Source organism: Indicator indicator, chromosome 17 (genome assembly GCF_027791375.1).
Source record: "Indicator indicator isolate 239-I01 chromosome 17, UM_Iind_1.1, whole genome shotgun sequence".
In the NCBI taxonomy this organism is placed as follows: Eukaryota; Metazoa; Chordata; class Aves; order Piciformes; family Indicatoridae; genus Indicator; species Indicator indicator.
The window spans coordinates 18,915,703-18,933,332 of record NC_072026.1 but is presented as its reverse complement, the minus strand read 5'-3'; the positions used below and the strand labels follow the sequence as shown (position 1 = coordinate 18,933,332).

The 17,630-nt window shown below is 47.9% G+C and overlaps 1 protein-coding gene across 1 annotated transcript; it reads left to right on the top strand.

Moving 5' to 3' along the window:
- The first annotated feature begins 1,769 nt into the window (after nt 1-1,769).
- On the top strand, nt 1,770-17,403 carry F9 (coagulation factor IX). The gene is made up of 8 exons (XM_054388661.1): nt 1,770-1,836; nt 4,780-4,943; nt 5,283-5,307; nt 7,247-7,360; nt 10,335-10,463; nt 12,565-12,803; nt 13,534-13,651; nt 16,856-17,403. Exons 1-8 carry the CDS (start codon nt 1,770-1,772, stop codon nt 17,401-17,403), a joined length of 1,404 nt encoding a protein of 467 aa, XP_054244636.1.
- Nucleotides 17,404-17,630: the final 227 nt, after the last annotated feature.

The following is a 17,630-nucleotide window of genomic DNA, read 5'->3' as shown; positions in this document are numbered from 1 at the left end:
CTTGCTGCCCTTCTAAAGCATAGTACTAGAACTAAACCAATACTAAAAGACAAGAGCACCAACAACAGCCAGAAATGGAGTTCTGTTTTAAAACACCTCTGGCCCAGAGGTTTTTGTAGTTGGGCAGAGGACTGCAAGCCCCAGATGTGCACAGGGGAGCAGAAGGAGAAGCAGGAACTGTGCCCTGTTCTGGGCTACCCATTTGAAGAGTTTGAGAGGCTACAGCAAAGGGCTATAAATATGATTAGGGGACTAGAACATCTCTCTTATGAAGGAAGGCTGAGGGTCTTGAGGCTTTTTATCCTGGAGAGCAGAAGATTTGAGGAGAGATCTCATAAATGCTTATAAATACTTAAAGGGTGGCTGTCAGGAGGATGGGATGAGTCTTTCATCCATGGTGCCCAGTGACAGGATGACGAGGGCTAATGGGCACAAACTTGAACACAGGAAGTTCCATCTGAACATGAGGAAGAATTTCTTGAGGGTGGTAGAGCACTGGAATGGGCTGTCTAGAGAGGTGGTAGACTCTCCCTCTCTGGAGTCATTCAAAACCTACCTGGGCACACTCCTGGGCAACCTGCTCTGGGTGACCCAGTTCTGGCAAGGAAGTTGAGCTAGATGATCTCCAGAGGTCCCTTTCAATCCCTATCATTGTGTGATTCTGTGAAACTGGGAAGCTGGTTCTGGGAAGCATGTCCTTGGCAGAAAGCACTCCATAGAGTGGGATGAATGACTTTGGCCTACTTTCCTTACAGCTCCTCAAGGAAGGGGGTGGGGGAGAAGAGTAGTTTTGACCTTTTCAGAAGTGAATGTTTCATTTAGGTTTTTTTTACAATATTCAGTATTTTTCCAAGAGCAATTACTCATTTTGAACTGGCTCTTCATATTAAGGGCAAGTTAGTAGGGAAGAATTGGGTTTTAAGTGTTGTAAGTAACCCACCATTAAATATGAATGAGGGCATGTAAAAAACCCACTCTTTCTTTTCCCTATGAAAACCTGCTCTTTTTCCTTTTCCACCTCCTCCATCATCCCTTCCTTTCAGTCTGCTCTTTGGACAGTGTGGACCAGGGGCAGCCTCTGAATGTGTCCTGGACAAAGGCTGCCCTGCAGCTCATCAGGACATTCCTACACCAACCTACTGTCCCAGCCACCACGTAGCAGGTCGCTTCCTCAGGTTTCCAGTACAAAACCTAGGAAACGCCATCTGGATGATGGGCCAACAGTCCCACCTCCATTTTTATTTAGATAACCTGCATGAGAGTGTCCTGAACGACACAGCCTTGCTCCAAGGGCATCAGGTCCTCTAGAAGAAACATCATCTGTAGGATCATCTTCAAAGTAATTGTGCCAGATCTTTAGGATGAAACACAAACCATACTGGAGTCTTTGAGAATGCTACTCTGGCTTTTCAAATGGCCAGCAATACCACTTGGATAGGAATAGGAAATCCAGGGCTTTAAAGAGGTTCAGTGAAGCTGAATCAATTTCTTCTTGTGCCATGCTCAACCCCCCAGACCTGGCAGCAATATCTTACAGAGCAGAAGATGAGCCCAAGAACTGCAGCCACCTAGCAGGTTCCTTGTACATGGGCATGGCCTGTCTCGTAGCACCCATGCTGCCATTTCAAGCTTCTGCAATGGCACATCTGGGGAACTTAAATTAAAGGGTTACCCCGAGTAAATAAACAAGCACTTGCACTTTGGAACTATTGACTGAGCTCCACCACCTGAACAATTTGTTAGTGAGAGGTTTGGGCAGTGGGAAGAAGATGGCAAATATTCACCTCATAGTCTCCGTTTGTCTGCTGGGAGCTTGTCTTGGTACCGAAAGTACAGGTGGGTTCACTTGAAGCCTAACAAGTCCTTCACTTTTGGGTGCTGGTTGGGAAGGGGGGCATTACTGCCACAGGTGAAGGAACAGTTTGTCACTTCATGCTGGGACAGCTTGTGAATTCTCATGAGAGATGAGAGCTCAGAGGGATCGCTGTGTTTCATAGGCCCTCTCCTTAAAGCTTTGGTTCTTTTCTTGGGGAGGAAATAATAATTTGAATGCTGATTTTACTCAAAATACCTCATAGGCTTAATTTTAAGACTGAGTTTGTCTTAAATTTTTGCAGCTTTTAAGCTTTCAGAGCTTGCTTCAGCCATTTTAGAGCTTATGCTTCCACACACAGAGTAGGGGCAACGTGCTTGGTGGAGCAACGTCCTCACCTCTGCATGAGCTACCCCTTTGTCCTGGAGCACAAACAAATGCTCACATCCATAAAACAGTCATTGGATTTGCCACTGCAAGAACTGTTTAAAGCCAAACTCAGTGTGAGCTTAACAAAGACTGTAAGACACAGCCAAAATTGTAGACAGGGTAGAGTAGTTGATGGATGTGGGCAATCACACATAGTAATGCAGGCTGTTGCTTGATTTATCTGTAGCAGCAACAGTCCCAGCAGAGGTTGGTTCACATCCAGTGTGAGTACTTGCTTGGTGCAAGGCTGCTCTTTCTTCTTCTAGTTTCCAGGTTTTAAAAAGGTCCTCCCTCCAAAATATTTGCTTAGCAATGAACCTCGTACTTGTACCACCACCCATTCAGGTATAGCTCCTAGAAAATACTCTACTCAGCTGGCAGGACGGGTCCTTTCTCACAGACCCTCGGCCAGGAGACCCACCTCACCCTCAGATACTGGTTCAGAAGTTGATAAGCCATGTGTGAGTGTATTCTTGGAGTGAGGATGGTTTCCAGCCAGGGTGAGTACCGTGCATGCAACCCCATGGTACCTGCAGCCTTCAGTTCAAATCAAGTTTTTCTTGTAAAGCAGCCTGTGGGATCAGCAAGCAACTGAGAAAGCCTAGAGGGATCCCAGGGTGGCAAAGCTGAATTCATTAAAATGAGTTCTCTCCATCAAATGGGTTAATTAAGGCAGGTGCCTGGCACACCCCACTGGGAAGAGGGGAAGGAGAAGGGTCCAACAGCTGCCTCCCTTTGCACAGGGCAATGTGTGGCTGCACCCATGCTGGGTTCCCCAGGCACCAAGCACATGCAGAGCCCAAAAGCATTACAAAACCAAGGAAGGCTGCTCCATTGCTCCCACCTGAGCCTTTTCTGCCTAGCTTGGGGACAGGCTGGAGGCTGCAGCCCATTCCACAGGGAGAAGGGAAAAGTCTCCTTCAGCAACACTTGCTTGGGGGTGTATGTTAGTGTCCCACACATAAACCACAACCCTGCGACTGGGAGGGAGCTGGCCACCTCACAAGGGCTGCAGGGTTTGAAACAAGCCTGGGTTTTTCAGAGGTCAGTGCTTTTCCTGTCAATATCTACTGCCAAACAACAAGATTATCAGGATTTTCATGCACTCCTTTTTGTTTATAACCAGTTTTCAAAAAACCTGAGGAAGACAGAAGAGCCAGCTTGCTGTACCACGATTAAAAGCATTGCAAAACCAATTAGTTCAGTCTCTTGCAGAGAGATCTTTAGGTGAAGGGGCTAGTAACATCATCAGTGGCAGGACATAAACCAGAGCAACCCACCTGGGGCTCATGAGAGTTCAAAAGAACGGATGCTCTGCAGATCTGGAGAGGCTGGGATCCACTGGATCGAGAGCAGAAGGTAGCCATGAAAAAGAACAAGTGGCTTATACTTCCCCTCACTCTCCTCTGCCTGAGCCCATGCTCTCCTTCATCCAGCACAGAGCCTTTGTCAAGGTTGGCCACCAGCAGTTCCAAGAAGAGCTGCTAGACTGTGCCATCTGGTGACAAAAAGGGACATGGCTGCAAGCACTAGGGGAGGATGGAGGGAGAGGAGAGCCTGGAGAGGCAAAGCAGGAAGCTCCTCTGGGTGAATAAAGTATTTTTGAGCAGTGGGAAGAGTGCCCCCCAGAACTCTGGGTCTCCAAGAGCCAGGTCAGGAGCAAATGCTGCTTTGCAGCTGCTACCAGGAAGCTGCTGCTGCTGCTCACCCTGATGGTGGGATGTGTGGCCCTGCTGGGAGAACATTTATGGTAGCACTATGATCAGATTGTATGGCCTTGTGCTCTTCAGTAAGCAGCCACTATGGGAAGCTTGGTGGCTACCATGGACATCCTGCCTAAACTGGGAGTCCCTGCAGTGCCAGAAGCTCTCTGCTGATGGTTTCTACCCAGGACCTTGTGCAGTGAGTTGAAGGTGGATGCACGTCACCTCACTGACCTGGCTCAGGCGGTGAGGAGGGCTCACATCACCCCTACTGCCAGCACGAAATGGTGGGACCCAGGTGCATGGGCAAGGATGAGGAGCAGGGAGAAAAGCAAATGGCCTGTGGCTTCCAAGTGCTGCAGCTGCTTGCAGAGGCAGATGGCCTTTCTCAGCCAAAACCACAGAGACAGTTAAAGCAGGACAACGTCTGTGTCTAAACACCTCACCAAGCAGCAGCATGGAGAAGCCTCTTGTTCTCGTGCATCTGTGGTAGGAGATATTCTGTCTGCTATAAGGTATTTTAAACATCAAATGTAGACACTACTGATCACTCTCTCCCCATCAGTCACTTCTGTCAACTGCTTTGACCCTTAATTCTCCAGCTTTGAATCTCAGGATTACACTGAAGTTAGGCATCAAAGAACCCTCAAGTGGCTGATAACATTTCAAGCAGATGATAACACTCCTGCAATGTCCCCAGCCAAGGGGCAAGGGAGGGGTGAAGGCATGAAAAGGGCTTGCTTTCTAGGAGAACAGAGCCCTAACAGCCTACCCCAACTGCATCCCTCAGTGGTGGATGCTCCTCTCTAGCCCCTGTTCCTTTCCAAATTGCAGTCTTCATCAGGAACCAAGAGGCAAACTCAGTTCTGCAGAGGCAGAGGCGAGCCAATTCAAACAGACTGGAAGAGGTCATTGCTGGGAACCTCGAGAGAGAATGCATCGAAGAAAAATGCAGCTTTGAAGAAGCCCGGGAAGTGTTTGAAAACACAGAGAAAACAGTGAGTATCACTACTCACCATGGGAACACCTTGCTCCCCCCAGCATACACCTCCATGAGCCTCCTGGGGGAGGAGGCGCAGAGGAGGAAGGAGTGGACAGCAAAGGGAAAACCTGCAGGGCAAAGTGCAGGTTTTATGTTCATTTGTGACCCATCAGCTGGGCTGGGGAACTGCTTTAAAGGTTTGTTGGTCACCATTGGGGTTATGGAGATGGATAATTTTCCTGCAAGTCTTTTGCTTTAGCTCTGGAGCTGTCCCTGTACTACTTCAGTCAGGCAGTGCTCAGGAATTAGAAATCAAAGGAAACTGTTGTTGTTGTTTTCTTTTTTCCCTTTGCAGATGGAGTTTTGGAATACATATATTGGTAAGAGCTGCTTTCTTCATGTTCAAATGCCTAATATTCATCTCTCGGTGTTCAAATAGAGGACATTCAATGAAACAAATGTATTCTAGCATTCAGAAACTCTGTCATGATAGAGCTACTCAGAACTTAGCTAGTCACCCTACACCCTGCAGCCAACATGCCTGGGCCTGATTCATCTACAAATTGCAAACAAACAAGCAAACAAAAAACCACAAAAAAACCAAACCAAAACAAAAAACCCCACACCAATAATTACTTAACATTTTCTTTGTCCAAGCAAAGTGTTTCTGAGCAAAGTTTAAAACCTGACAGAACAAAATCAGTTCACAGCAGCGGATCCACTGTGCCCAGATTGTGATCTAGTTTCAGCCATGGTATGGTGTAAAACAGGACAGCAGTAACTAACACCCCTTCAGCAAACAGCACAGGTTCTGTTACCAAGCAGAGGTCTCCAGATGAGGCAGAGCCTCCTGCAAGCACAGTGGGAATCCCTGGAAATGCCATATTAAAGTGGAGCCTCAACATGATCACAGCAAACAGCTGTTTGCCATTCACACCAGTGGTCTCAAACTCAGGTCTCCACCATTTTCTTCCCATCACCTATTTCTTTTTCCCCTTTCACTCTCCATCCACAGGAGCTCTTCAGTCCCTTACCAAAAAGCTTTCAATGCCCACTAAAACATCTGAAACTAATTTTAAGGACATTTCACTAAATGAACCGCTTTGTAGATTGGCAAAGTGCCCAGAACATCTCACTAAAAAGCATTAAATAATTCAGATTATTCAGCCCAGACTATAAAAATTAAAAAAAAAAAAGTTACATTTGCATTGTAGGGCTATCCCCTGAAATACCAACTGATGAAGCTTAATAACGTTTTGTTGTTTTGGTTTTTTTTTCCCCTGCCACTGTGACCAATTAGCTCTTCAAAAGTAATGCATGTCATACACTCCTCTGTCTTCCAAAGTGCCTGGTTTACTGCTCAGCTTACCAGCTGCTCTTCCCCACACACACAGCCCAGGGGAGCTAATCCCTTGCACAGCACCCAAGTGGTGCCAAGCCCCCATTGTCTTGACCAGGCAGCAACAACAATCACCATCCACACCTGATGTGCAAACCCCAACGTCCTGCCTTAGACCAAATAAATCCATTTTGTCCTTGTTTGCAGTCTGCCTTTTGCATTTAAGTCCATTCCTGAAAGCCAGGCTCACTGAAATGACACAAAGGCATCAAGATGCTTTCCTTCCTCCATGTCTTGGCATTACCATTTCAAAGCACACTGCCCTGGAGTTTAGCATCACCAACTTCCTCTTCCCAAGCTTAGATCACTAATTTTGCAACCCTGGGTATTTTTATTAAGGCTTCAGCTCCTCAGCTGTAGGAAACTGTAGAAATAAAAGCCCTGGCATGTAAAGAAAAATCTAGACCAGTTAGAAGTATCACAAGACTTAGAGCAATGATTAAGGTTCTCCATTCTAATACACAGAGAAGTCTTCAAAGCCAAGTAGACAGTGCTTAAACCTTCAGAAAACAAAGGCAGTAGTGTTAAAATAATTCAGATTAGCAAATCCTAACCACTCTGGAGGAAGCAAACCTTCCAACTCAGTCTAACTTTGCCAAAGCATGAGGTCCTGCTGAGATGTTGTATGAGAGACACTGAAGAGGAGTTCTGCTGAACCAAGCAGACTTAACCCCCACAGAACAGGGAATAGAATTAGGACTGTGGATAAAACACTGCTGCTGACATTAGCTCAGTGCTGAGGCTCTATGTTGTACTCTTGGCTGCCAGGATCTGACTTATTTTCCATTACAAAAAAGGAGGGTGTGCAGTCTCTTGCTCATCTTTAACAGGAAGCTTGCACAGAGCAAGGCTCCAGTGCTTGATCAGCATCAGGCATGGTAGACTCTCATGTTTGCTAATTGTCCTGTCTTCTTTCCAAGATGGAGACCAGTGTGACCCCAATCCATGCAAAAATGGAGCCATGTGCAAGGATGGAGTAGGTTCCTATGTGTGCTGGTGTCCAGCTGGGTATGAAGGCAAAAACTGTGAGATAGGTAGGTACTGGGGGCTCACTGGGTGTGGCTCTTCTGCTCTAGTTGAAATCCCGTTGGGTCCCTCACTACAAGGATGCTGAGGTGTTGGAGTGTGTTCAGAAAAGGGCAATGAGGCTGGTGAGGGCTCTTGAACACAAATCCTGTGAGGAGTCACTGAACAAGCTGGGGTTGATCAGCCTAGAGAAGAAGAGCCTGAAGGGAGAAATCTTTTTTTTCTGTAAATACCTGAAAGGAGGTTGTAGCAAGGTGGGGGTTGGCTCTTCTCCCAGCTAACAAGTGATAGGACAAAAGGAAATAGAATGAAGTTACACCAAGGGAGCTTTAGATTGGATATTAGGAAAAATTTCTTCATGGAAAGAGTTCTTGGGCATTGGGACAGACTGCCCAGGGAGGTGGTGGAATCATTGTCCCTGGAGGTGTTTAAAAGACATCTGGATGAAGTGCCTAGGGGGGTGGTTTAACAGTTGTGTACAGGGAGATGTTAGGTTATGGTTAGACTCAATGGTCTCAATGTCTTTTCCAACCACCAGATCCTATGTTCTGGGTTTTTTTGAACCATTGGATCAAAGTGGGCACAGAGTTTCATGCAACTAGAAGGCTGTCTTAGGCACATTTTGCCTTGCTATCAGGCACTGCATGCATGCACAAGTTCAGCCTGTCACCAATGGGGTTACAAATGGGCATGCTTGGGAATACAGGAGCAGATGTCTCTTTCCTCTCCTGTCACTGGCAGAGCTCCAGTTCCAGTGAGTACCTTGTGCAGGGTTCAACAGAGACCCAGGCTCAAGGTCTTTTGTTCAGCACACTGTGCCTGCCAGCACAAATGTTGACACAGAGACCTTCCTTTATCTCCCCAGCACAAGCCTTTCTGGGGCTGCTCATCAATCAGGGATGATGTGCTCATCACTGAAAGCAACAGGTTTCCACCAGCCCCAATCAGACTCCACGAGCTCACTCCTCCTCTCCATTTCTCACACCAGGCTGGGCAGCAGGTGTCAAGAAGGGCAGGAGCATCACAACCTCCTCTCAATGGCACTCTGCTGAACTCAGAATTACACTTACTGCCAGGAACCTTAACTCTGAAGGAAAACAAAAGCCAAATATTTTCCTGATGGGTTGAGGAGTTTATGGAAACCAAGCAGCTGATAATTTAAGCAAGAGGGATATTCAGCTCCTATATTTATAATATAATCAGGGGCTGTGAGACTCACACAATGTGCCAGACTCGCTGCACTCATAAAAGATTCTCTTTCTAGTTGTGCTTCTGCTCTGGCAAGAGAGGAGTGTACGTTAAAAAGAGCATTTCAAAGCTGCATCAAATTTAAATAGTCTCATTGCAGATTTCTGGTGGAAGCGAGACAGGAGCAAAAATAGAGCTAGAAGTGAGGCGTGGAAAAGAGCTCTGCAAAAATAGTAACTGATGGCATTAAAATGGCTACAGGAAGGGAGGTGTCCTTGAGGAAGTAGGAGTAGAGTTAAGCTGCTGCGAAGTTATTTCAAAAGTCTCTGAGAATTAAAAGGGTGTCTGTAGGTTAGTGGTTTCCCATCTCCAAGAGGTGGTGTTCCCACCAGAGAAGAGTGTGAGAAGACACACGCAAGTCCTGGGCATCTCTCCATGCCTCAAGCTGGGACCCATGGCATCAAATGTCATGCTGGAATGCATCTTCCAAGCCAGGCTGCAGGGGTTTTTTTGGGATGTCAGGAAGAACACATGGATTCACTCTAGGTTTTAAATTTGGAGCCCAGAAATAATCCCAGGTCAAAGGCTGAGGGTTCGCTCCCATCTGGCACACGGTGTTCTCCGTCTGCATCCGCTCCGGATGGCCGTAAGCAAAGTGGGGGGGAGGAAAGCAACATGACTGTGGGGAAACCACGTGGCTTGTAACCAAATATTTGCAGGAGGCATTGATGGTCAGGGTGCCAAATTTCAGATAGCATGCAGCTGTTGGAGGCTGTGCCAAGGCTCAGCAGAATCTCTCACAGGGCCATTGTTCACCCTGCCTTCTCAAAGAGGCACCCAGTGCTCCTTCAGTACGAGCAGAGTTGTGACTCGGAAGGACGCTCCCATTGCAAACAAGGATTCGTTTTCCACAGTCTGGGACAAGTCTGGGACAACCGGAGGGGGTTATAGGCTGAGTCTACAGGCCCAAGCCCCAACAAATCTCTGACCACAGAATCACACAGTGATAGTGGCTGGAAGAGACATCAAAAGCTCATCGAGTCCAATCCCTCTGCCAGAGCAGGATCACCTATACCAGATCACACAGGAACACACCCAGACAAGTTTTGAGTACCTCCACAGAGGGAGACTCCACAAACCCCCTGGGCAGCCTGTTCCAGTGTTCTGTCACTCTCACAGTGAAAAAAATTTTCCTCATATTTCCATGGAACTTCCTATGCCTCAACTTCCACCCATTGCCCCCTGTGCTGTCATTGGGCATCACTGAGCAGAGCCTGGCTCCATCCTCTTGGCACTCACCTTTACATATTTATAAATATTAATGAGGTCACCCCTTAGTCTCCTTTTCTCCAAGCTAAAGAGCCCCAGCTCTTTCAGTGTCTCTTCATAAGGAAGATGTTCCACTCCCTTAATCATTTTTATGGCTCTGTGCCGGACTCTTTCAAGCAGTTCCCTGAGGTCCTTCTTGAACTGAGGGGCCCAGAACTGGACATAATATTCCAGATGCAGCCTCACCAGGGTGGAGTAGAGGGGTGGGGCAGGAGAACCTCTTCTGAACCTACTAACCACAGCCCTCCTAATACACTCCAGAAAATACAAGACCAGTTGTGTTTCACAGAATCATAGAACAACAGGTTAGAAGATATCTCAAGGATCACCTGGCCCAACCTTTCTTTGGCAAAAGCATGGTCTGGAGGAGGTGGCCCAGCACCCTCTCCAGATGAATCTTCAAAGTGTCCAGTGCTGGGGAAATTTCAAAAAAAGCTTTCACAGTTTTGTTTTCATTTCTTTCAGACTTCACTTGTGCTATTAAAAATGGAGGCTGCAAGCACTTTTGCAGGCATGATCCACCACAGAAAGTTGTGTGTTCCTGTGCTGATGGCTATAAACTTCATGAAGATGGAAAGTCCTGTGAACCTGCAGGTTAACTTCTAAAGTGTTTGTAATAGATTTGGGTGAAAGTTTCCAAGATCTTCTAACTTTAGATGCACAAATCTGGCAGAAATGCAATATCCTGTTGGAGGCCAGCCTTGTTTTCATACTTAGCAAATGTAAAGAGCCTGACCCTGAACTTTCCCAACAGGAGATGTGGAGTCAGGCTTAAAGGGTGTTTAAATGGCAACCTTCTTGTAGCCTTAGAGGGGTGGAGAAGGAGGATGGTTGTACAAGAACTTGCGCACAATTGAAACACTCATTTCAGATGGTTGCTCACACAGGTGCCTCTCCCACTTGCAACCATATTTCTAGATACAGATCAGCACTGGAGGCAGGAATGTGTTCGGCTGCAGCAGCACACACACTGCTGTCCAGCCAGCCAGACCTCATTCCCATGTTATTCCAGTAGGAGCTACTGATCCTACACTGAAGATGCTGTGAGCTTTTTCAGAACAGAAGACAGTCTTATTGTAATTCCTCCTGATTGTCTGTCTTATGGCTGGCCATCACCCAGTATCTTATAATTACCTGAGTTGAGTGGAAACAAGAGAAGCTTTGTGGTGGTGCTGTCCTCCCAACAGCATATATCTGCATACAAAGATCCTCAACAGGAGCTGGACTCTGTGCTTTAGCTCTGGTATTGAGAGGAGTGCAGGGGAAATGCATTGCTGGAGGTTGCAACTTCATAAAGGGCTCAAAAAAAGCTGGTGCTTGTAATATTCCCCAACTTTCCCCCACACCCAGGCCGTTACAGCATCTCTGACTTCACTGACATATTCAAGCCCAACCCACTGCAACACAACAACCTAACTGGGCATGAACATCTCAGAAGCACACCTGGTACAGGAAAGAGAAGATTGAGTAGAGAAATATTTTGACATCTAAGGTCAATTTAACATTTGATGCTGTCATATTTCTACCACCTGAGAATGACAGATTTGCACACCTAAGGTAGCATGCAGGCACTTGCACAGGTGAGTTAGTTTCTGATAGCTGCAGCCAGCCACAGACTTTGAGCTCCTGAAAGTGCTGACTTTCAGCAATCAGTGTAGGAAGTATCTTAGGCTGGGAGCCCTTCTGTTAGTGGAGATCATTAAGAGCTCAGGACTGTGTTGTTCAACTTGCTGTATCACCTTCACTGGACCAGAAAGTTTTGCTGTTAACAGTAAGATCATCTTTCTGGTTGGGTAATTGCCCTTCCTGAAAAAGCTTAGCTTTTGTTAGCTCTGACACCTTCATTTCCTAGCCTAACTTTGTGGGTAGCACTTGCTTAAATAAGTGTTGCTATTCAACGCTTATTTAAGTCCTATTTCTAAAGCAGACTGTTTAAAAAAAAAAAAAAAGAAAAAAAAATGAAATCTCAGTAGGCCACACTTACATCTGATTTTACACTAATGTTTGTTTGCACAGTGCTGTCAAAAGCTTTCAGATGAAAGACAATGCCTGATGCTACTTACTGTTTTGGCTGCCACTACCAGCAGGAATTGGGCACACGCTGCGTAGGAGAGAAATGGGAAGAGCTTGTCTGAAATGAGCCTACAGATGAGATCTTCATTAACACAGAAAAATCTACAACTCTGGAAAGAGTTTATTAATGCCTTCCTCACCTTGGAGCCAAGCAGGATTATCTGTACAATTGGCAGATATTACTTCCTGCCCTCTCCCAGCTGGACTTTTATTGTACTGGAGTTGCTGGCTGTAGAAATGTCAGCCAAGCGCCCGGCTGTGGTCCACAGCAAGACTCCCAGCTATGCACCTCAGCATCCTGCTGAGGAGAGGCACAGCTGCACCCTCCCATCCAACATATGCCCCCTTTCACCAGCTTCCCTCTTTAGAAAACTGTTCAAGTGGCATTTCTAGGGCCCAGAAACAACTGATGCTTTTGCTATTCTTACACATCACCTGTGCTGCGGCTCAGGCATGTTTGCACAGAGGACATGCAGGCAGCCCACAGCCTTGCATTTCCCATGGCCATCCCAAAACAGGGTGCTGAGGTGAGGCAGCATTTGCCTCCTTTCCTGCTCCTTCTCTTGTTGTAGCTCTCAGTGTGATGCACAGCCAGTCATAACTGTGGCTGTTTCTCCCCCAGTACCATACCCCTGTGGGAAGATCACAGCTCCAGAGGCAAAGAGCAAGCTCACCCGAGCCATAAACACCTTTGAGCACTGGAACATCACCTTTGATGACCACAGTGATGATCAAGATGAGGTGCTAGACAACATCACAGAAACCAGCACTGCTGCCACCACAAAAATCACACCCATCATGAAGACAGGCACCCGGATTGTGGGTGGAACAGACAGCATGAGAGGCGAGGTGCCTTGGCAGGTAATGCCTGCTTCTGCAGGTCTCCTGTAACTCTGTCTATTCATTTCCTCCTGACCACAGGATCACCTTACTTCTACATACCCATCTCTGAGGTTAGTTTCATGACAGATCTCAAATCTAATAGGAACACAGCTTCTTTCTGGGCACAGTTTTATGCAACAGCAACCAAACTTGCCTTTGCTAGGAGTCTACACTGGCAAAAAAGTCACAAGTCAGACTCATGGCAGTTTTATCTGGTGGAGCACAAAGGATCTAGTTCTGAGCTACAGCAGCACATTCCCCAATAGACCTTGAACTTATCAAGATGAAGCTGAAGCTTGAGGAAGGGCAACTTTGCAAGGCACAGAATGTCAGAGGTTGGAAGGGATCTCCAGAGACCATTGAGTCCAACTCCCCTACCAAACCAAGATCATCTGCCCATGGAGACCTTTACCTCAGCAGGCACCATCTCCAGGGAGGTAGTTGAATCCCCATCCTTGGAGGTGTTTCAAAGACACAGAGATGTGGTGCTGAGGGCCACAGTTTAGCACCAGACTCAGCAGAGTTAGAGAATGGTTGGACTTGATCTTAAAGGTCTTTTCCAATCAAACTGATTCTATGATCTCTGGCACCACTGAGCATGTACAACCTAATCACAGCCTGTCCTGGAGCCAGGCAAACCTCCCTTGTCCCACTCTTCTCTTCCACCAATTTACAGACCCACAAATGTGATTTCCTTCTGTTCCCACAGGTTCATCTGGTGAATAGCCATGGTGTGGGCTTCTGTGGTGCATCCATCATCAATGAGAAGTGGTTAGTGACAGCAGCCCACTGCCTGGAACCAGGTGACAACGTCACTGCTGTGGCAGGTGAGTGCCCTGGATGGCATCAGGACAGCACAGGCAAGGGATGTTGGAACAGGGCTTACACTGGCCAGGCACAGGGTATTGGACAGAACCCAGGGACCCACACCACCATGATGAGCAGTAACACGGCACGAGTTGGTTTGGGGCAGTTAAGGCCCCAGATAGCAGCATTTTGGCAGACTACAATGTCCAGATACCACCACCTCCAGCAGAAGCAGCAAGCTGGGTCTGGCCTTGGTCCCAAAACCATATTGCATATTGATCCTAAAGCCATATTGCATATTGATCCCAAAGCCATATTGATCACAGGCAAGCTCACCTGGGCCAGGGAGGATTCGAAGCCATTTAAAAGCACATTGGGCTTCAATTAAGATGCTTCTTCATGAGCTGGTGTGATGTTATTTCTATCTCTACTGGCCAAATAGGACCTCACTAGGGATTTCTGATATTCTTGGGGCTCACACTAAGTTTTCATACAACTCTCAGACAACAGATATTTGTAGGCAACCCAAGTAGCTCCTTGCAAGAAGAAGATGACTACTTTTCTTTCAAGCTTCTTTAGAAGGAAATAGAATTTATGGATTGAAGTAGAGGAACCTGGCTTGCACATGGAGAAGTGTGCTTTCACAGAAGGGTCTCCAGGGAGTTGGGCAGGAGCAGGGTGGCCAAACTGCCCAGCAAATGATGCTGCTGCTGCTTTACAAAACAAACATACCTCTGCTTGACAAATGGTGTTTGCTCCTGGCTCTTGGTACCTGTCTGCTAGGCAGTCTGCTGGTAACTCAGAATGGGGCCTTGGCAAGCACTGTGGGGCCAGGTTTCACAGCTGGGGCAGAATCAGCTTCCCCAAATTACTTGTTTCTCCAATTTATGCTTATTTGGTGTAGGAGGGTGACACTAAGAGGTGCAGGAGGGGGACATTTGCATGGTCAGTAACTGCTACAAGCAGTGCTGAGGAGGTATGGGAGAATAATGCTCTCTGCTTAAACACTATGAAATGCATTAGTGACCCAAACTACATTCTACATGAGCCTTAAAGAGCCAAGTTTATATCCACAGAAACAAGCTCATCAAGAGGGCTTCAGCTGCATCTTTATCCTCCGTGTTAAAATGGCTGAGCTCCTAGGGATGCCTGGCCAGACCCTGGAGACTGAGTGCCACAGGACTAAGCACCACCTGCCTGGTGCTGGCAGGATGAGCCTCACAGCTGGTACACAGCTTTTTTCCTATCTACTTTCAGGCAGTTTTGCTAGGAAGTGCAGCACAAAGCTCAGCACAAAGCCCAGCCTTACACCTGCTAACCTGAGAAAGTACAAAATACTCAGTGCAGAAATAGCTCCCCCCATTCCTCCCCCCAAAAAAAAACACATTTCCACCTGGACAGAGGCTTTATATTTACTGCATCTGCATGCAAACTGCCTCTCCTTTCTCCTCTCCTACATGCCCTCACCTCCTCCACTTAGGATCCGTTGCCAGCCAAGTCCCCCTGTGCTCCCTTCACCCTACTCTGCAGCACTGCTGGATTTCCAGGGCAGGATTTTGCAGGGCTTCAGGGACTATTGAATTTGTGCCTGCGCCATGTACACTGCATGGGCAACCTCTAACTCCTTCACATCCATTCATGTTAGATGTTCAGCTTTGTATATAACATCCTGGGAGGCCCAAAAAAATCAATAGCAGGGGTAGAAGAAGCATTCCCCTCTCCTTCTTTGCCTCTTTACTTTCATCTCAGAACCATATTTTCTGGTCTCCAGCAATAGTAAGCCCCCACAGCACGAGAAAAGCTTTCTGTAAGTCTCCCCCATATCTGTCTTGCATTTATATTGTGAAAACACAGCCTGGGAGGAAGCTGACATTCACACTGCTGCAAACCCCCCCTCAGAGAGCACATCAGCAGCACCAGCCACCAAAGCTGCCTTCAGCAGCACCAGCATTAGCGTGAACAGAGAAAGCTGCCTCACCTCTTGTGCTGGGCTCCGTGCTGCTCCTCGCCGGCAGACGCAGCAGACACAGGACACTGCTGGGGCCAGGAGTGCTGCAGATACTGTTTAGAGGAGATGATGTACTCTGGAGATCACAGCAAAGCAGGGAGAAATACTGCAGGAGGGGTTAAATGCACCCTGTGCCTCTTGAGTTGCAAGAAGGCGAGCGGGAAAAGTCATCCTGCTCAGGAGCTTCAGCTCAGCCAGTTCAGAGGCAGGAGAGGGGATGTGGCTGCAGGCAGACCCAGCCACTACCCACTTGCTGACCCAAGCCCACAGAAGGTTTTCCCTTCCCTCTACCTGTTACACAAGCCAGGAGGGGAGGTAACAGAACTCAATCACGGGAGCCTGGAGCTGCCCGTAGCAATTGTCAGCAGCTGAGCCTGGTGTGGGTGGAGGGACCCAGGGGCACCTGTGAGCATTAGGGAGGGGCTGGGGGGTAGTGGGGAAGAGTGCATAATTTTGTAGCCTCCTGCACTCCCTTCTGCTGTGTGGTTTTTAGGAGAGGAAAGGTCAGGCTGCTTTTCACTAATAGATGATTTAATCTAAACAAAGATTTTGAATGCCAGAGGGTTTGCTCTCTTTTGATGTATGGGCAGCATCCCCTTGCATCTCTGAGGATACTAAATTCTCAAAGCAGCCACAATCACAGAGCCACAGAATGGTGAATGTTGAAATGGTGCCCTGGGGGTCATCTAGTCCAACCTTCCCCTGCTAAAGCAGGGTCTCCCCTAGCAGGTTGCATGGGATCACACCTTGACACGTTTGGAATCTCTCCAGAGTTTGAGATTCCACAACCTATCTGGACAGCCTGCTCCTGGGCTCCAGCACCCTCACAGAAAAGTTGTTTTGCCTCATGTTCAGATGGAACTTCTGCATTCTGATTTGTGCTCATTGCACCTTGTCCTGCTTCTGGACACCATTGAAAATATTCTAGCTCCAGAACATTGCTACTACCCTTGACCACAGCACCTGGACCTTTACCATGTGGTCAGCTAGTATGTGCCCAGTGTCACATTTGGAGTTCCAGGGTCTGTGGGCTGTGGGGACAGAGGAGGTCTGCTGTGGGGGAACCTCCACTTCCCTTTGACCAGGAGCAAGCAGCCTTTCTAGCCACCAGGCGTGGGGCAGGTCTCATCCCTTGACAGCCTCCTGGCTGGAGTATCATCATCAGGTCTCGGTCACTGGTCTGGCCACAGAGCCCAAGCCACGTTTGTCTCTGCAGGTGAGTACAACACTAACGAGGAAGACAATACGGAGCAGCGTCGGAAGGTGGCGAAAGTCCTTCCCCACCCCACGTACAATGCCAGGATCAACAAGCACCACAACGACATCGCCCTGCTGGAGCTGGACCAGCCGCTCAGCTTCAACAGCTACGTAACCCCCATCTGCATCGGCAACCGGGAGTTCACCAACGCGCTGCTGAAGCACGGCACGGGCACGGTCAGCGGCTGGGGCAGCACCCTCTTCCGCGGCCGCCCCGCCACCGTCCTCCAGGTCCTCAAAGTGCCCTACGTGGACCGCCCCACCTGCCTCAAGAGCACCTCTACCACCATCCTGCAGAACATGTTCTGCGCGGGCTTCGCAGCTGGGGGCAGTGACACCTGTGGGGGGGACAGCGGAGGGCCATACACCAGCGAGATCGAGGGCACCTGGTTCCTCACGGGGATCACCAGCTGGGGCGAGGAATGTGCCAAGCCAGGTAAATATGGCATCTACACCAGGGTCTCCAAGTACTTGAACTGGATAAAGGAAAAGACGAAGCTCACCTAACCCACAGGTGGTGACACTGTGCCGGGGGCTGGACTGATTAGCTCAAGAGATACCACAGCAAGCGACTCGTTTTCCAGAAACAGCTGCATTTTAATAAGCATTTCTAACTGAGCTAATTTCTGCTTGTGGAAGGCAAAAGTTGAGGGAATGCAGGGGAAATGTGGCAATAAGGAAATAAAAAGCCCTTACTATTACCCATGGCTGCATTCCTCAGAACACCAGCACTG

Excerpts from the sequence above, each read along its gene's own strand:
- F9 (XM_054388661.1), top strand. The coding sequence starts at position 1,770 with ATGGCAAATATTCACCTCATAGTCTCCGTTTGTCTGCTGGGAGCTTGT. Across the intron at positions 10,464-12,564 it reads AAAGTCCTGTGAACCTGCAG|TACCATACCCCTGTGGGAAG; the intron begins GTTAACTTCTAA and ends TTTCTCCCCCAG. Across the intron at positions 12,804-13,533 it reads GAGGCGAGGTGCCTTGGCAG|GTTCATCTGGTGAATAGCCA; the intron begins GTAATGCCTGCT and ends CTGTTCCCACAG.